Consider the following 21,244-nt stretch of genomic DNA (forward strand, 5'->3'; position numbering starts at 1 on the left):
TATGGGTTTATATACGGGAGCCTCATGTCTCTCCTTCAAAGGCATCTACAAAGCTCAGAGGTGCATACGTTGGCTAACTCCACCACAAGTGATCCAGCCAAAATCAAACTCTTTGAAGGTTTTTCACTTTCATCAACTCATTAAATCAAATTTATGTAAGAATCTTAAAGCGCATCTCTTATCTGTGACTTTTTTCCCCACAGAAAGGTAAAAAAATATGTACTCCATGAGTGGTCAGCACTTTTTTGTTCCAAACAACTAATGAGATATTATACACACATGTGGAAACACAGCAGCCAAGGTCAAGCTTCAATTTATGTCTTTTGTCAGGCCCTTTTCATCCTTGATGATACGTCTGGAGGCCGCCAGAGGTGTCAGGCCCTTGGGACATCCAGGACAACCCTACTATACTCGCCACATCCACCCCTCCCTGTACCCTGAATGTTCTGACCAGTGGTTCTCAAGTGGTCCAGCCTCAGGACCCATCAATATCTTTGAGAGCAAAATCGCAACCCAACCCCCCCCCCCCCCAAAAAAAAAGAAAGAAAATCAATAATGTAGGATTAGTAAATAAAAATGTTGCACTCAAGCACCACAAATGCATGTTCCTTACAAATGTGGCACCATTTAAAAGGGAAATGAACAGGCTTCTCAAGGGTATATGATTTATTTCCAAGAAGCATTGAAACAACAAAGAAATAATCTGCCAAACATAAATTTCCTTACTTTTTGTGCTAAGTTTATGCTTAAATTTAACTACTATGGTTTGTTAATAGAAAGGTTTTTAAAAAGGAAAATATTTCTGTTATATCTCTGAAGTTATAGACCTCGATACATTTGTGGATGTAAGAAATCCAAGGCTTAACATGACTGGTTGTAGTTGCTAGATTAAAGACTTTTTGGACTCAAAGGCTTTGATAATTACTTGTTGTGATACACTGGTGGTTGTATTTCACTCTTAAATTTAGCAAACACAGGAAATCCTTAATAATTTAAATTAATAGTATGGTATTCCAGAAATGAATTAAAACGAGGGGGCTGTACGGCAGCGGCGGGTTAGCGCTGTTGCCTCACAGCAAGAAGGCTTCTGGTTTGCTTCCCGGTCAGGGCCTTGCTGTGCCGAGTTTGCATGTTCTCCCCGTGCATGCATGGGTTCTCTGCAGGTACTCCGGCTTCCTCCCACCACCAAAAAAAAATATGCTCGTTAGGTTAATTGGTGACTCTCGATTAACTCTAGATTTGAGTGTGAGTGTCTGATTGTCTGTCTCTATATGCCTGGCGACCAGTTCAGGGTGTACCTTGCCTCTCGCCCAACGACACCTGGGATAGGCTCCAGCCCCACCCGCTTCCCCCAACAGGATAAGCGGTATGGAAAATGGATGGATGGAATTAAAACGGCCCTAGGAAGCCTCATATAGAGGAGAGAAGCATAAGAAAGACCCAGTAACCAGTCAAATCGTTTATTATAGATTTCATACTCTATATGTGGTCACCACTAATGCACTGTGGAACTACCATATTGAAAATGTGTTCCTGTTGACATTTAAGCTGCATCTTTGTCGCTTATATTAAATTGTGGATGGTGTTCCAGCCTCAGTAAAGGCCATGAGTAAATGAATGTTGAGCTTAAATATCCACCAAGGTTCTCATCTCATGTCTGACCCTAATGCCATCCCTAAAAGGTCAGGTCAGCCCCTCCATTGGCTGCTTTTCTCTGCATATAAACTGTAAATGTTTCATTAACGACACATGCTTTAATGGGAGAATGAACAAGGCTGGAACTTAATCTGAACCTTTTTATTCCAATTAAAAAGCATTGTGTGCATTTATTTGCATTTTATTAGGGCTGTCAACACTGAAACATTCATCACAATATGTTGAAGGTCAGAAATGATCATGTTAAGTTTTTCAGTTGCATTAATTTTGTGTAATTTGTTGTTTTGGGTGCATCAGTTAGCCCCATAGCAGTAATGGGATACTGCTCACCTTAGCATCTCCTGGCTCTCATAGTGATGGAAAATAAGGACATTTGAAATTTACTTTGAAATCTTACTAAGACTATTTTGAACCTTTTATTCTGCTCTCTTAACTTTACCTTAGGCTGTTTTGTATTTTCAATATGTAGTAGGTTCTTCTGTACGATTAAGCCAATGTCACTTTTGATCAACCAGACGTTTCCAATGTTTCTGTTCAAACAGGAAGTAAAGTACCCTTGACTTCAGACAGTACAAATCACAAAGTGAAAGCATAACAAAGAACATTTCTTGATAGAGTTTCCTGGCTTTCTTGATGAATGTCACTCAGTCATTTTGTACATGCACTCCTGTTTGTGTCTTAATGCATAATTATGTTTAACACTGTATTTGACAAAGTGAGTAGTTTAAAGCTGTCTCCTACCTCTAAGTCAGAGTTTCAGACCACACTGATATAGTGATGCAGTGCTCATTTAAATAGTTAACCTAAATGGCAAAATTGTAAACTGCGTTTGTTCCAATCAGAAATCAACACAACTTCAGTTCAGCCTGTAGCTGCCTGTAGCTGTTTCACCACATGCCCCCCCACTCTCCCATCCCAATGTAAAACTTATTTGTATGGCAGTCTTCTGTTTTTATAAATTACTAGTTTTTTATCTCGCATACTAGTACCTTTCAGGGGGGGTTAAGACCAAAGAAAAAAAGAAAAAAAAGTAGTTATTTGAGTATGCAGAGCCTTTTCAGTTGTTTCTTGAGATTGCCCATTAAAATGAATTTATGAGGGAAACTGTCCCTTCAGCTCTCACCATGAGGTCTTGTTGTTCTTAGCTACATAGTGCAGCAGGGGTCGGAGCAGCATGCATGATCTCTTATGCTGTTTGGCTTGAATAAACACACTCTTCATGCTGTTTCACACATTTTCCTAAAGTGATGTTTGAATTCTAACAAAACGAGTTGTTCAGAAGCATGCACGTGCTGAGAGGAAAGGCTCTTCTGGTGTATGAATGTTGCATCACTGCTCCGCTTTTCCTGCCAAATGTTAAAGTCAAAATAAAATTAGACTGAAAACACAATCTCCTAATCCACTGGAGGTCCACTATGTTTGTTCTGACTCGACTAGTGACCAAAGTAAAGACAGGGATTATTGCTATTTTTCTGCGGTGGTTGTAAAGCACATATATTCTCCTGATGAGGCAACACATCAGTTATAAAACAGGCTTAACCATAGATTAACACTGCCATTTAGGGAAAAATAGTCAAACATTACATGAAGCCAACTAAACAGTGCAATTACAGAAAGAAGTTCATTCTTGATAAAAACACACCTAAGGCTTGGTCATGCTTTCCTCTTTCACAGCTGCACACAAAGTGACACAAAAAAGCGATGCTGAAACACCTGGTGCATTTATACCTAGAGCCAGCTACCTCCTCACCACAAACTGATATTCTCCCGAAAGCTAGGGGGCAGTGTCTTCAAAAACCATGCCTATAACATGTTTCAACATCTGGTGGATCTGTAGAAATTTCAGATATGTGCCTGGCTGTGTCAGGCATAAAACAGGATTAACACAGCTGACAAAACAGCAAATACAACATCCTGTCAAAAAGTCACTTCCATTCTGATGGAGGTGGTGTCCCACAGTGGTGGTCTGCAGCCAGACTCAAACATTTCATTTTTCATGTATCATTCTGAATTTAAAATTGAACTGTCTGAAAGGGCCGAGAATGTATTTTGTCTGTTTTGTTGTGCTCACATTTTTAAACAGTAACAGGGAGGCAGCTGGTTCCCTGAGTTTGGATTTGTCATTTCAGAATAAAAATTCATTAGTCCTCAGCCTCAATCAGGACATCTCATTCTGGCTCTGCCTCGCTGTCCTCTAGGGGTGCGTATCTCTCCTCAAGACAATTCGATTCACTGACGATTCATTAAAATACAAAACGGTTCGCTCCAATCCAATTTTAATTCGGTTCAGTGATTCAGAATAATTTTTGCTTGAACAAAAATCAGAAAAAAGGGGAAAACAGCATAATTTGCTAATAGTCTAAGTTTGTTTGATCTTATTTATAAAGACTTAATTCCAGGCCTCCTGTGTTTTAATTTAATTATGTTTAAGAAAGTTTTCACGACACACCTGCCGGGGTGTGTTACTTCGACAGTTATTTGGAGGATTAAAATGAGTTTTTACTGGTGCATACATTTTTGTCCTTCTGTACTTGTAGCTTCCTTTGCGTTATTTATCCTGATAACAGTAAAAACTAAATATCAAATTTTCCCAAAAAGCACAAATTAAAATGAATTTTAAAATAATAAGGGGATTTGGAAAGACAGAGCTCCGTGTGTCTGCTAGTATAGTAGAACAAGGGGTTAAAATAATATTGAAACAGTAAAATAAAAACAGCTTTCTATACATTATTTTTGCTTTCATAATTCCTCTTAATGTGAGTATTCAGTGTACATGTCGCCAAAACATTGTTATCCCCCCTCTTTCTCTCTGACTGTTCTTTTTTGCTCTTGAATTAATTCACTGGAGAACAGCTGATCTCCAGCTCCTCTCTGTTTAATATTAATCAGTGGGCTCAGATGTATTGATTATGTCACCAAATCAATCATTCTTGTTCACCCTGTGAATAAAACCACTGTTTTACAGTCATAACTGAAGATTCCCCCAAGTTTTAACTCAGAAAAGTGTTCATGTTTGGGTCTGTTTGTGTTATGTTTGGTGTTAGCATCTTAGCTAAACCTTAGCTCCGCCATTTCAACAGGTGAGATTTAAGTGCTGCTGTAGTTCTTTTTGCTTTCCCCCAAAGTGCACAGACAGGCAGACATTTCGAAAGTTATCCTTCCTTCATATTAAGTCCACATGGCTTGATTTCAACCAGTTCAACTGTAACTGAAAGACGTTTTGGCGATGACGGGTGAAACACATCCAGCTACCTAGTGAGCACCTACGGCGTATGAAACTCTCCTTTGAAGGTAAAACGTCACTGTGGGTTGCTCGAGATAACAGACACTGAGCCAGATCATGGTGGAACAGGCTTTGAAAACAAGCAACAGAGCTTCAGTGAACGATCTACAACGTTGTAACCAGTCCAAAGACAAGTTCATACCTCACTTTTACCGATCCAGGTTTCTGTGGACCAATGACGTTAAGAACGGTTAACCGTTCCATATCGGATTATCTTTGCATCACTGTCCTCTTTCTAAGCTCTATCTGCAGACTTTTCTCCCTGGATTTCGTATTTTTTCCTGTGTGTGCCATCATGTGTAATGTTGGCACATGGAAAACTTGTGTTTTATTCGTAGGGGCTGTTCAGGGCCATGGTCTAAGGTGTTGTCATTTTGTGGAGCTTGCACATACAGAGCCTGTATCTGTTGAAGCTAACAGTGCTGTTAGGGCAGTGATGGCTGGGTAGATATGATAATGACATCCAGCTTTATACTAGTTGAGTATATGCCAGTGTTCAAAGAACATGGCCTTGTTTCGAAAGCAGCTCACATTATGTCTGTGAAAGTGTCAGTTTTTTCCCCCGTTATTGACTAATCTCTCAGGTTAAACTTTTTTTTTTTTTTTGCATCCTCTGTAAGCTACTTTCCTGCTCTCATTGTCATTATCTTTCTGCAGCACACAAGCAGCACTTCATGATATAATTACAGAATAGCACTGAAAACAGAGGGGTTATTTATGCACATTGCCTCTTATTAAAAAGTGGACTCTACACTGAAGGGGTGTTACGAGGTAGTAAAAGATAAAGCGTCCTCTTGCTGCAAACGGCATATCAAAGATTTATGATAATGAAGGAGAGCGCAACAAATATAGATGACATAAAAAGGTTTCCATCCCTCTCCACAGTTACAGAGAAACGTGAGGCAGAGATTTCCATTGAAAAATGTGTCTGTCTCCAAAAATAATGATAGGAATTGATTTTTTTAGGTTTGAGTATTAGGAATTAATGATACAAATGTCTTGGGGAATTAAAAGCTCGCTGGATGAAGCCATGTGTGGCCATGCATTCGGGGAGTCAGCCACGTGTGAAGGCTGCTAAGATGTTCACGGATCTGTGCTGATTTCGTCAGCCAACTCTGACGGCTAACACCTGTGGCTTGTAGATATTTTCCTTTTTTTTTCAGAACACATAATCTTTTCCTTAAACAGTGCTGATTTGGGAAATGAAGCAAATGATGAAAGCTACGGATACAGACATACATAGAGATACAGAAAGAGGATTGTTCCTCTAAAGCTTATACCTTATCTATAAAAGGCTTCATACTTGCATGTGCTCTACATCTGAACTAGTTTCCACTGCATCCATAACAGCATTTCTATAATGACAGCTTACTGTAGAAGCATGTGCGTCATTAAAAATAGCTTCTTAGCACAGTCTAATCCAGGCTTCATTTAAAGAATCCTCATGTGATTTCTTCTACCTTCTTTGCATTGCAAAATACATGCATATGAAGATTATAATGGTGAATTTTAATGGGGAAAATCTTCAAGGATGACAATCAGACCAGTTCATCAAGTGAGCAAATTTGGCCTACATGGTTCAAGGCCATAGTGGAGTTTAATCAGGGCAGTGTTAATGGACGCTCCTACACACAAAACTGTTTTTGGGGATGCGTGGGTGGAAATTTCTCTGGATGTGAAATTTACATTAAATCAAAGCCTGAGATTTAAAAAAAAAAATGTAAAGACAGAGCTTAAGGAGGAAAGGAGGAAAAGGTTTAAAAAAGTGGTTCTCAACCAGTGGGTCAGGACCCAAAAGTGGGTCACAGGGCTGTTTTCAGTGGACCATGAATCGGTTTGAGGGGAAAAAAATAACTCTTAAATTGAAACCCTAGAAAGATTTCCATTTACTTTGTTTTGCAGGAAATCTAGTAAACTCTGATTGTTTTCTTCAGATTTTCAATTATTTGTCCTGTTATCTTGGATGGAAATATTTTCAAGAAAGTTAGTTTTCATACAATAATTTAACAGTCTTGGCGCCTTTCAGAAAAAACAACCAAAATGTGTTATAAAGGTAAAACAGTGTAAGGAAATGTTTGCATGCATTTCCTCCCAAAATGTTAGCCAGTATCTTTGTTCCAGCTTTTGTTGTTTTCCTTCCAATGTCCAAATTTCTGCATTTTTTGTTGAATTAATTTCATAAAAATCTGAAATTTGGGTCCCTACTTCTCATTACAGTAGGACTAAACTCTTTCTTCACTTCACTTAAAGCATCAATGCTGCCCATGCATATGCACGCCCAGCTGCTATTTCCCTTTATTGCACATGTGCTTGTGTGAGCAAGGTACAGTGGTACATTAGTATACAGTGCCCATAAAAAATATTCAACCCCTTGGATGTGTTACCCTTTTATTGATTTTATTAATGAATCATGGTCAATGTAACTTTGTTTTTTCAACCAGAAAAAAAAAAAAACACACACACACAAAAAAAGGGAAAATTGAATTAAAAACAGCCAATTGATGCTAGTGGTCTCATAATTACTGGCAAATAGATAGCCGCTATTAAAGACAATACATCAAAGCTCCACTAGAGTTCAACAAAAGGCATGTGAGAGACTCCATGGTCAAGAGGAAGAAAGTTCTTAAGTCAGATGAAACCAAAATGGAGCTTTTTGGCCATCAGAAAAAGTGCCAAGTTTGCTGGACACCAAACACTCCGCATCAACACATTAACACCATCCCCACTGTGAAGCATGGTGGCTGCAGCATCGTGCTGTGGAGATGCTTCTCAGCAGCCGGCTCTAGAAGGCCTGTAAAGGTTGAGGGTAAAATAAATGTGGCGAAATAAAGGAAAATCCTGGAGGGAAATCCTGGAGAACTGGCTTGGGAGAAGATTTGTTTTTCAGCAAGACATTGACCCGAACTATACAGCTAAAGCTACACAGAAATCGTTTAAACTCAACAAGGTGAATGTCCTGGATTGGTTGAGTAAAAGCCCGGACCTCAATCAGAGTACTTCTGGCTGGTCTTGAAAAGGGCTGTTCATGTCTGATCACTGTGCAAGCTGACAGAGCTTGAGCAGTTTTGCAAAGAAGATTGGAGTAAAATTTCAGTGTTGGGATGTGCAAGTCTGACTGAGAAATATCAACACAGACTCAGTGCTGTGACTGCAAGCCAAAGGTGCATTCACTAAACACTGACTTGAAGGGGGTGAATATTTAAGCGGTCACTTATTTTACATTATATATTTGTATTTAATTAACATTATTTTGTAAAAATCAGTTTTCTTGTTGACATTAAAGAGGATTTTTTGCAATGAATATAAACAACACTCTATCTGTCATGTCAGGGTTCCAAGTGCCGCTGACACAGTGAGCATATGGCATCACTTCCTGTTTCCCTGCTGTGTTGCTATGTGGTGTGACAAGCTAGCGCTATTTGTAATTCTAACATGTCTTCATTTTGTTTTGTCCGCAGGTCCCCTTTGTATGATCTAACATGGACAAAGTGGTCATCAGTCTCCTGCTTCTGGGAACCACAGTTACGATGGTCCATGCATGTCCCAAATACTGTGTCTGCCAGAACCTGTCAGAATCTCTAGGGACTCTGTGCCCCTCCAAAGGCCTGCTCTTTGTCCCACCGGACATCGACCGGCGCACTGTGGAGCTACGTCTGGGCGGCAACTTTATCCTCAAGATCACCACTCAGGACTTTGCCAACATGACAGGCCTTGTAGATCTCACCTTGTCCCGCAACACAATCAGCTCCATCCAGCCTTTTTCCTTCATTGATTTGGAGACCCTGAGGTCGCTGCACCTCGACAGTAATCGGTTGACTGAACTGGGACCCGATGACCTTCGAGGGCTGATCAATCTGCAGCACCTGATCCTCAACAACAACCAGATGAGTCGAATCAACAAAGCAGCCTTTGATGACTTGTTACTGACGTTGGAGGATCTGGATTTGTCGTATAACAACCTACGCAGTGTGCCTTGGGAAGCCATCCGAAAGATGGTCAACCTCCATCAAATGAGTCTGGATCATAACCTCATCGCCTTCATCTCAGAGGGAACTTTTACAGATTTGGAAAAACTTGCACGCTTGGACCTCACCTCTAACCGTCTTCAGAAGCTCCCTCCGGATCCTATCTTTCAGCGCTCTCAGAATAATATAATATTGAGCACTCCTTATGCTCCTCCACTCTCTCTAAGCTTCGGTGGAAACCCTTTGCACTGCAACTGTGAGGTGCTTTGGCTTCGAAGGCTGGACCGTGAGGATGATATGGAAACTTGTGCTTCTCCTGCTAGTCTAAAGGGGCGCTACTTTTGGTCAGTTCGTGAGGAGGAGTTTGTTTGTGAGCCTCCTTTAATCACTCAGCATACGCACAAGCTACTTGTGCTGGAAGGCCAGACAGCTAGCTTGCGTTGCAAAGCAGTAGGTGATCCGATGCCCATGGTGCATTGGGTTGCTCCTGATGACCGTGTGATCAGTAACACCACCGGAAAGACAGTGTATGAGAATGGAACCCTGGACATTACAGTCACCACAGCTAAGGATTATGGTACCTTTACTTGCATAGCTGCCAATGCTGCTGGGGAATCTACGGCCTCCATTGAGCTGTCGATCATTCAACTTCCTCATCTGGGTAATGGTACGAACCGTACCACCCAGTCCAAATCAGGGCTTTCGGATATAACCAGCTCAACCAAGATCAGCAAGGGGGAGCCTAAACCTCTGCCAGAGAAGGTGGTGTCGGTATCAGAAGTGACAGCTGTGTCAGCGTTGGTTAAGTGGACCGTTAGCAAATCAACGCCAAAGGTCAAAATGTATCAGCTTCAGTACAATTGTTCCGAGGATGAGGTCCTCATTTACAGGTAAGAATGACTAATGAACCTTGATATATCCAGATAGGAGCCAGGACCTTTCTTGGCCACGATGTTAAATTAAGCCTGAGGTGTAATCAGTAGCTTCAAAATACTCACTGCTCTGCTTTATGAGTCGATTGCTAATTGTTTGCAGGATGAGTACTTGAGAGAGTCACTTTCTCCAAAGTGTTTCCCGGAGATCAACATTCATTTTTCTTAATCCTTCTTGTGATATTTTTTTCTCCTTGGATGATAATTGCTTTCACCAAAAGGAGGAACAGTGTGTCACATTTTCTAAAGAAAACTGAAACCCAGTATGAAATTCCTGCCCTGAACTCTTAATTAGAAATCCAAGAAGAAAAAGGATTATAGACCCTCATTTAAATGTATCCTTCTTAAGCTGCTCAAGTCCATAAAGTGTAAGCTTGGAGAGTGCAGCTGGAGATCTTTGGCTCTATAAAATCAATTTCCCATGTTGTATGAGACAGTGAAAGACATACCAAAATGGTCAGAAGAGCAAGAAATATAGAAAAAACCTTGCTGTTTAGCATTGAATCAGTGGGAAAAAGAAATGTCTGGACCGTGCTTTAACAACAAAAATAGTCCTGTTGTCAGATCCTTACAAATGGATATCTTTTATTTAGTAGCCCCTTGACATTTTCCTGAGTCATGGAAAATGCGGCTCTTTTTAGTGATGCAGATCATTTGGCTTAGCTCAGCAATAAACACAAGCTCCATGGCCTGGCAAAGTGCTCTTAAAGTACAATTTGGCTTTAATTTAATTTTTGATATGTGTGCATGTACTTTACTTAAATTATGCAGTGTTATATTACATGAAGTGTGGTATCCTCACCTGCTGCCAGCCCTGCCCACAGAAGTGTTTGGGCTCCTGAAAACCCAGAGAATGGTCCCTCCCCAGTTGAGTTTTATTGATGATATTAATGCATATGTGCTGGATTAGTTGTGTTGGTAAAATGCAAAAAGTTGCTTAAATTTTCAGCAGAAAAGTGTTTCAAGCTATTTGTGGATTCTAATATTAAACTTACTTGTTCATACCACCTTTAGACCCCTTTTCATCACTGGTTCCACCCATTTTTGCAACTTTTATCCCATTTTGCAGCTTTTTTTTGCTCATTTTTTTGCTACTGTAACCCATTGGTCACTATGGACCCATTTCTTGCATTTTTTAGCCACTTTTCATTTTGTTTTTCACCCATGTTTGCCCCTTTTTGGCCTTCTTTTCCCATTACATTTTTGTCTTTTTAAACATATTTTTTTCCACTTTATTTTTTTATGTTTTTATTTTTTAAACTTCTTAACTAGGGATGCATGCAGTTAAACGGTTAAATTTGTTTATCAAATTAGCCAGTGCGAGATTTACAAGTCAGTTAAACTAATAACCTATCATTTATCACACAGGCTTGAAATCCTGGCCACTGCCTTCTTGTCTGAGTTTCCCCTGGCACATTACTGGATCTAAATATTAGAAGCTCAGCAGTAGTAATGGGAATTTCGGCTCTTTCAGTGATCTGGCTCATTTGGCATTCGGGTACCATTTTGGTTTCATTTGACCCGCCAATTTTAGCAATGTTAGGACATGATTGATATATGGATAGTTGGATATTTTGATATTCCAACTGTGCTCAATTTTTAAAATGAATGAAAATGTCATGTAATTATTTTTCAACATCTACACCTTGTGGGTCAGATGATATCTGCTCACTGGCTGGGATGTATGACACACTTGACATAAAACATTAATTTTGCACCATCAAACACGAGTCCTTAATGCATGGTGTGCCTGTGGTAGAGGATAAATATCATCCTGACTCAATAAAACAACGCATAGACACACACAATCTATAGTTATAATAATATAAAACGGCTCTCAAAAGGGATCTGGCTCTTATTGTTCCCCTAAAAGAGCTGGCTCCTTGACAAACGACCTGTACTCAGTGGTAGCTTAGCCATTAGCGTGTGCATGGTATGACAGTTTTTAAAGTAGTAAATGGAAATAAAGTGATAAGCAGGCTGGCAAAGGTTGCTCACATATAAACACTCAACCAAAGTGAGAAGAGGCCACATATCAAAACACAATATTAATCTGCAAAGAGGAACAAAGACTAATGGATCAGATTGTATCAGGCTCACATCACAACCTCTGACACAATGACCCTGTGATAAAATTGAATGTTTAACCACTTCTGACCATTTTCCTGCCCATTTTTCCCCTTTTTTGACTTGCTTAGCCCATTTTTGCTGCTATCCCATCATTGTCTCTTTTACCCATTTTTGCCACCTTAAGCCTATTTTTTTTTTTTTTTTTTTGCCTATTTTTACACATTTATCAAACCTCTTTTTAACTGATTTTCAACAATTTTTCACCAGTCAGTGAATGTTTGCCAAAACCAGTTGATTTGGGTATTTTCCCAGCACAAGAAAAAACATCCACAGTATGAGCTACCTCAGCTTCTCTTGATGACAGTCTTTATTTAAAGCTGAGCAAAGAAAGTTCATCTGACTGGGTCCTAAATGTGACCACTGAGGAGTGACAGTATGGGACAGTATGTATGTATGTTTGTGTACTGGTTTTCTCTCTCTCTCTCACTCCTTGGCTAAGGCTGGCCACATACTAGATGATTTTAAGGCTGACTTTAGGCCTGATTTGCATGTGTTGAAAGATTTTAAAATGATCTAGGGAGTGGCCAGCCAAACTTCATCACTATTATTGTCTAAATGGGCATGAGAAGCTAGAAGATAAAAGTGCTGACAAGCACTTGAAAGGTTCTTGTGCATACTAATAACTTAATCCTGACCATGTCACTGCTCATAAAATCAGCCCCCTGTCAAGTTCAGCGTCTCCTGCAGGGTCTCAGTGCACTCAAAAACACCCATAGGACTAGATATAGTATTTTTAGTGAGCTAAAGATAGAAATTACACCATCAGTCAAAACTGATAAATAACCCTGTTGTGGAAAGCAGATATTACATTACTTTTATGTCAGTATCAGGCTTCATCCAACCCAGACAAAAGCTGTTAAATCTCTTTAGTATCAACCAAACCGTACCATATAGGAGTTACCTGTTCTGTGCACTCCAGCAAGAAGTGCTCAATGAACAATAACTGACAGAATATTGGAAGCCAAAGTCGTTCTGTAAACGGGTAATATGAGATTAGAACTGTAGACAGTCCTGGAGAAAGATATTGCTTTGTTCATACACTGTGAATGCAACTCACCAGCCTTGCAGATTCAATAATAAGGTTCTTATCTGATTTCCTTTCATGCACAAAATGTGCCAGTTTGAGGAAGAAAAGAGAACAATGAGAATATTTGGTGTGTCTTCTCTCCCGGTGATGTAAACAAAGATTTTCCTTTATTTTTATTAAATGCCTTTTTGAGGTTTCTTTATTGTTCGTAGAACAGCAAACACGTATATGTCTTTTATTAATTGCATTTTTTTCTTATTCATTCATTTTGGGGGCTCATTTATTCCCCTGGCTCATGCTTTACTGTTATAGCAGTCCTGATTTTGTTATCAGCTCAGAACCAATACTAAAAACCAGTGCAACATGCTTTCAGTGGTCTTGACGCCTAGTTTGAGACATTAATTACCTGCACAATTTCTATCCCTATTAATGTTTGTACTTTCTCATTTGGCTAACAGCCTTTTTGTCCTTGTTATATGGATTTATGAGTCATAATGAGCGTACAGAGAATATAGATAATATAGCGCAGAAAAATGACCTGAAGCAATAGACGAATGAGCGCTTATACAATTAGTCCTGTGCAGTCCTTTCACACGTCACAAGACAAATTAGGAGCTGAAAGACAAAGATAACGGTTAAATAGAGGCCCACTACTGTTTTTGAATTAATATTGATATGACTTTGCAGCTCACACATGCACACCTACTGTGTTCCTCCAGCGGGCTGACACAGTTTCCCAGGGCCCTGCCCGCTCTCAGGCAATAGCATGATTAAAAATCAATCACAGCCACAAGGGGGAGGAGGGAAGATAGCATGAGTTCTCTCAAACATGGAAGCCATCGCAGCTTCTTCCTAGTTATGGAAAAAGGCTATTAAGGATGAATAATGGACTGCATCCCCACCAGCGCTGGGGCTCTGTGGTGGAGTCGCTCCAATGGGATCAAAGCTGTGGAGGCATGAGCTCCAGGAGAACAGCGAGCCAACAATGGAGGCATCACTGAGGGATACATTTATATAAGACTTTATAAGTAGGGTCAAGAGTCTTCAGGGGCCATTTTCTACCAATGCACGGTGTGTAACAACAATTGTTATCCCTACAACTGTTGCGACTTGTGATTTAGACTGATAATGTGTTTATACCTGGGCCATAATTTCCATATTTTGACACAGAAGGTCAACATTTTCACAGAAAGTATCCACTGAAAATGGAATTGTTTCTCATTTTCAATAAAGTCTGCATTCAAATGTTTTTTACTAATGCAACCACCATGCACAAAGATCTGAAAAAAACAAATAAACAGGCTTTAGTATAAATGTTAGGCCAGTAGCTGGGTCTGACTTTCAGGAAAATACATGCACATGTGCACAGACAGTTTCCTCCACAAACTGTTCAGGTGCAAGTATGCAAAAATGGATAACACAAACATTTGCGATCCTGAAGCCCATTCCAGACCAAAGACTTGCACTGTAGACGTTGTGGTGTGAAACGAGCTGTTGCAGCTAGAATCAGGCCGGCTGGTGGTGCTGTTGGCAGTCAAAAACCAATATGATTTCTCAATAATGCAAGCAGATAAATGTAAAATGGAAATATTGTTTAAAAGACTGGAAATGCCAACAACTACAGTGCTTAACAAATTTATGAGACCACCTGTCATATTTGTCTCAAAGACCATCCAGCATCATGAAGTGCTTTAATGTGGACTCTTTCATTTTCAGTGAGCTCTCCACGTTTTACCATTTGGAACAGGAATGAGGAATTTCAAACTGAATTCACCCAAATTTGAGCTGGCTCACTGGGCTTTTCTGAGAAGTCAGAAATTAATCAAGCATAACATTCAACCACTAAAACTGATTTTTCTGTTCAGGAAGGCAAGTAAATAACTATAATTTGACATATTAATCAAGCAATAATAATGTGCTTTACTATTTTTTTCATTTTTTTTGTAAATCAGTAAATTTGAACATTCATGGATAATGATGATAATTATATTTTAGCATTAAAAATATCATTTGGGTTAAAGAGCTTCTACAAATTGGTGTATTAACCATTGCAGAAACATAAAAAAAATGGTTTTGGTAGAATTGAATATTTCATTGGACAAAATAATGCAGTGAATTTTGCAAATGATTAAATCTGTTTGTTTGTTTTTGTTTATTTTTTTGTCTGTTTTTTCTTTGTTTCTTTGTTTGTTTGTTTTAACTCTTCACTCAAAATGTTAGCCCTTTAAACCCTGCTGCCCCCTCAGTCAGCCAAGCACAGTGCTTAACAAATTTATTAGACCACCCTAACCCTAACCAAAGTAAGGTTTATGCCACAGCTGCCCTAAACTAACAGCATTGGTAGTTACCAAAATCATTTTTTATGTTTCTGCAATGGTTAATACACCAATATGTACAAACTGAAATGATATTTTAATGCTAAAATATAACTATTATTATTATCCATGATTTTTCAAATTTACTGATTTACAAAAAAAACGAAAAAATAGTTAGGCACGTTAATATTTCTTGATTAATGTGTCAAATTATAGTTATTTACTTGCATTCCTGAACAGAAAAATCAGTTTTAGTGGTTGAATGTTATGCTTGATTAATTTCTGACTTCTCAGAGAAGTCCAGTGAGTCGGCTCAAATTTGGGTGAATTCAGTTTGAAATTCCTCATTCCTGTTCCAAATGGTAAAACGTGGAGAGCTCACTGAAAATGAAAAAGTCAGCATTAAAGCACTTCATGATGCTGGATGGTCCTTGAGACAAACATGACAGGTGGTGTAATAAATTTGTTAAGCACTGTATGCCAGCAGCATGTGCAGTACTATATCAGCTGATATTTTACTTGAGAAATTCAAGGCTGCACACATTTGTCCTTGGAATGAAATATAGTTTTCAGTTGGGATGCACTATATTATCGGTCTGGTATAGGTATCGACAGATATCAAAATTTCTTCCAATATTTACATCAGATATTTTGCCTGTGTATTTAAGCATATATCGACTGTAAATTTTGGCAGTATACACTAATAAAGTAGTGGGGTTTTCGGCTGAAGCACCAAACCTAGGTCAGTTGAGGTCTTTTTTCTTATTTATCATTCTTTAAACTTTAAAGTATTTTTTTAAAGGATTAAAGTTTGATTCAGTGGCCATCCTCAAACCTTAATGTGCATCTAAATGGACTGAATCTGGATCAGCTAAAATTAGTCTGTAAATATCGCCATATCAGATATCGTGCATCCCTAGTTTTCATCAGTTCTCTCAGTTAAAAAACAAGACTGAGCAAACAAAGCATTTCTGTGTTTATATGTGCTGTGAAACAGCACTGCCAGGCTGGAATCATGACAAGATACATGCAGCAGCTCAATAACAGGAAATCAAGCACCCTTGTGTAGGAGGCATACAGACTAAGAATCATGATGATAATGATGCAGAAAACAACAGAAACTGCAAGATGAGACTGAGAGAGAGAGGGGGCACAACTATTTACGGCTGCTTCTGCAAGGCATGTGCACATAAGATAGCCCAAAAAAACAACAACTGAGCCTACATCTTCTTATAGCCCACAATGGAAATCCCTATGACTTGGGAATAACTATTGCTTTTATGGCCCCCCAAAATCCTCTTTAATATCAAAGTAAATCAGATTTCTGCAAAGTAATGTAAATAAGGCTTACATTTGTAATGTTAAATAAGTGATTTCATAAACATTCACCCCTTTCAAGTGACTTACCTAATTCAACAGAGGTCTATCCAATTGGTGCCAGTAGTCTCAAAATTAGTAAAATGTAGCCCAGTGAGTGTGTCTCAAGTGATTGTATAACAAATAAAATGTCTTTGGAAGGTACTGGCTACCATTACACCAAGAAGGCAAAAGAACATTCAAAGCAACTCAGAGAAAAGGTTTTTGATAAGTATAAGTCAGGGGATGGAAACAAAAACATTGCAAGGCACTGAACATCCCCTGGAGTTCTGTTAAATCCATCATCAAGACATGGAAGTATGGCATATGTGTAAATCTGCCTAGATCAGACTGAATCACCGTGAAAGAGGGAGACTAGGCGAAATGCCATCAAGGCACCTATGACTACTCTGAAGGAGTTACGAGCTTCAGCAGCAGAGATGGGAGAGACCAGAGTTCACCAAAGACATGTGGGAGACTCCATGGTCAAGTGGAAAGTTCTTTGGTCTGATGAGACTGAAATGGTGTTTGTCAGCCATCAGACAGGATGCCTTTTTTGGCAAACACCAAACACTGCATATCACCACAAACTATCCCTACTGTAAAGCACGGTGGTGGCAGCATCATACTGTGGGGATGCTTCTCAGCAGCCAGGCCCTGTAAGGCAGGGGTGTCAAACTCAATCACAGCAGGGGCCGGATTCTGAACTTGGGTCTAACCTGAGGGCCTAACAGGGTCGATATTTAACAATAAATGTCAACCTTATTTTCACCAGAAAGGAATTATGGGGGTAAAAAACTTGGCACTGATGATAAAATAATTTTGCGATTAAAAGGTGGACTTGATAAGTTAAAAACTCAAAATCTGAGATAAAAAGTCAAGCTTATAAGTTTAAAAGGTAAAAACATGTAATCTAAAGTCAAAATAATGTTTTTAAAAGGCAAAATATGAGATAGAATATCGAAACCATAAACTTTAAAAGTCAAAAACTGAGACATTTCAAAATCATAATTTTTAACAGTCAAATATGAGGTAAACATCAAAATCATTAGTTTCAAATGTCAAAATATGAAATAAAATTAAAAATCCTGCCTTTTTAAGGTAAAAATAATGACAAAATTTACAGTTAGGAGTTGAAAAGGTCAAAACGAGAGATAAAAGTCAAAATCATTATTTAAAATGTCAAAAAAAACTGAGATAAAATAAAAAATCCTGCATTTTTAAGGAAAAAAAATGAGATAAAAGTTAAAGTTTGGAGTTGAAAAGGTCAAAACAGGAGATAAAAGTCAAAATCATGACTTTAAAAGGTAGAAATAGGATTTAATTTTTTTTATTTTTAATCTAAAAGATAAGAATATGAGATAAAAAGTCAAAGTTATGAGATGTAAAGGCTGAATTATGAAATTAACAGTCAAAGCCATAACTTCTAGTCAAAACCGTGAGATGCAAAATTGAAAATGTAGAGAAAACACTAATTTTTTGCCCCCATTCCTGACCTTTCATCAAATTATTTTTACTGTTTACTTTTTCTAATTTTTATGACTCAACAAGGATATTATAAATCATCAAGGTTAAGTTTACATTTTTATACTGGAGGAAACCTGCAGCCTCATACTAGTGGGCCAGTTATAATAAAAATATCATATGATCTGGTGGGCCGGGTATAACTGCACCACGGGCCGGATTTGGCCCCCGGGCCTTTACTTTGACACCCATGCTGTAAGGCTTGTAAAGACAGGAGAAAATGAATGTGGCAAAATACAGGAAATACATATAGGGCAATCTTTTCAGTCTGCAAGAGAACTACTGCTTGGGAGAAGATTCATTTTCCAGCAAGAAAATGACCCAAAGCATACAGTGAAAGCTACAGGGAAATGGTTTGAAGACAACAAGGTGAATGTTCTGCAGTGGCCAGTCAAAGCCCAGACCTCAATCCAATAATGAACTTGTGGCTAGACATGAAAAGGGCCATTCATGCCTGATCCCAGACACTTAAAGGACCGGATATTTATGCAGTCAGTTATTTCACATTACATTTTTTATAGTTAATTGACATTACTTTGTAGAAATCCAATTCCACTTTGACATTAAAGAGGTGCTTTTGTCATTTTTTTTCTCTCAAAAAAGCCAATTTATATTGACCATGACAGAATTATAAAACCAATAAAAGGATGAAACATCCAAGGGGTGAATGCTTTTTATCGAAATTCTAACTTAAAGCTTTTTTTGCACCCTCATTTTCACTTTTGCACTGTTAAGGAGTGGAATGCTGCCAAACTATTTTAATTTTATTTGTCATGTCATATATCCTGCATGTTTATTTGGGGTTTCTAGGTTTGTGCTCCTTTACAGTCAAAGCCTGCTGTAGGGAAGAAATGATTAGTTGATTTTTGTTGACAATTCTGTGACAGAATTTGTCGCAGTAATTATTGATGATTTGTTGGTGATGCTATCATTCACATATGACAACTGCATTGTTTCTCTGGTGTCAAGAGTAGGACTGTCATAAATACATGTTTGTATGCATAGCACAAACTCTCTGCAGCAACAAAACGATTGCTCATTCATATTTAACATTTAATTAATTCAGAAGATGTAAAGCTTAGTGACTGTCATATTGAAAGATCTGGAATAATAACAGTGAGTTAAAACAACTTAATACATGTTCAATGGCATGTATAAGAACTAAAACAATATTCAAAGAGTGGCCACTGAATAGTTATCTCATTACTATTGCTTCATGCATATCAAATGGGATATAATGGGACCAATGAAGTCATTTTTCTGAATTACTCTGTGCATATAAATAGCTACTTAGCATACTTCATTTTCTGTTTTTTATCTTCCTGCAGCATAACACATTAAGCCAGTGTTGCTTTTCATCCTTAGTTTTAGTTTGAACTCCTATAAAAAAGGGTTGTGTTTTTTAATGTTTTTTTCTTTATGTCCTTCTGTGTCTGTTTCAGGATGATTCCAACGACTAGCAGAGCTTTCGTCGTCACAAATCTTGTCCCAGGAATGCAGTATGACCTGTGCGTGCTGGCCATATGGGATGACACAGCCACCGACCTCACTGCCACCAACATAGTCGGCTGTGTCCAGTTCATCACCACGGAGGACTACCCGCAGTGCCAGTCTCTCCACAGTGGGTTCCTGGGCGGCACCATGATCCTGGTCATCGGTGGCATTATTGTTGCTACTCTGCTGGTGTTCATCATCATCCTAATGGTGCGGTACAAGGTGACCAGTGGTATCCAGACTAATAAATTACCCTCTGTGAGCAACACATACTCGCAGACCAACGGGGGATTGAACAGGTTCAATGGTGCCCCGCCACAGGTCAAGTCAACTGTGGTGGTCATGCGTGAGGAAATGGTAGAGTTCAAGTGTGGCTCCCTTCAGAGTAGTCTCTCTGCATCCTCGTCTTCTTCAAACTCATTAGACAGCCAAACTGGAAGGAAGACAAACGACCGCTACAGCATGCAGAGCAGTGAATGCAGCACGCTCCCCAGCAGTAAGTACAGGCGGCACGGCGCCAAAGCACGACCAAACCTGGACAACCTTTTAGGAGCCTTCACTGCTCTGGAGCTGCGAGGCATAGTAAGGGACCAAGGGACTTCTGGACCCTCCTCCACTTCTACTGCTATGACGACGGTGGCTGCTGCTCCCCCGTCTGATAAGGAACCCCTACTTGGGAGGGCCGAGTCCACCACCATGCTTGGACGTTTACTTGGGCTGCCCCAGGAGGGAAAGCCCAAGAGGAGCCACTCGTTTGACATGGGTCATGTGGGGGCGGCGCAGTGTCGCAGCAGCCACCCTCGCAGGATTAGCAACATCTGGACTAAGCGCAGCCTGTCCGTGAATGGCATGATGCTGCAGTTAGATGACAGTGAGGACGAGAAGCCCACTTTTGAGAGCTCTGAGTGGGTTATGGAAAGCACAGTTTGAGTGCAGTTAGCATAACTGTGAGATCCATGGACAGATGCTAAATCTGTGTCAGGAACATGAGTGTAGATGAGATGCCCCAGAGGGAATCGGCCTTTGGGTATCGCATGAATGTCCTCCATGTGAAAACTATCCGAGCAACTATGTAAGAAAGGACACTCATCTCTAAAGATTCCTGGCAACGATCCCAAGTATCTGACAGTCTCTTGAAGTATATGAAATACTGTTTGGATTCAAAAGAGCACAGGCTTGAATTATACTGATGGGAAGCGTTCCCTATGCACAGGGCACATGAGGGTATCTCTGAAAAGGGAATATAAAAGAGAGAAGTGGATTTACTATGTCTATATCAAAAGAACTGAATGCCAAGAGGATTAACTGCAGCCGTGGTGAAGTATATGTGCATCACAATGTCTTGGACCCTCAGCGTGAAATGGGACTACTGCAACAGTAGAGAGAAGGACTGGAGGGGCGAATAGAAACAAAGTCATCTTTATTTTCATGAGTTTTTCTATCATTTTTACTATTTATTATTTGAGGTGATTCATCAACAAGCAGAGGCACAGCTCTCCAGTGGTTTTAACTGTTCACACACACACACACATGCCACCACTTTATGTGCAGCCATTTCATAT

The 21,244-nt window shown here is 39.3% G+C and overlaps 1 protein-coding gene across 1 annotated transcript; it reads left to right on the forward strand.

Moving 5' to 3' along the window:
* The first annotated feature begins 8,418 nt into the window (after positions 1-8,418).
* Positions 8,419-20,612, forward strand: LOC121526633 (leucine-rich repeat and fibronectin type-III domain-containing protein 2). The gene is made up of 2 exons (XM_041813295.1): positions 8,419-9,794; positions 19,631-20,612. Exons 1-2 carry the CDS (start codon positions 8,419-8,421, stop codon positions 20,610-20,612), a joined length of 2,358 nt encoding a protein of 785 aa, XP_041669229.1.
* The last annotated feature ends 632 nt before the right edge of the window (positions 20,613-21,244 follow it).

Source organism: Cheilinus undulatus, linkage group 18 (assembly GCF_018320785.1).
Source record: "Cheilinus undulatus linkage group 18, ASM1832078v1, whole genome shotgun sequence".
NCBI lineage: Eukaryota > Metazoa > Chordata > Actinopteri > Labriformes > Labridae > Cheilinus > Cheilinus undulatus.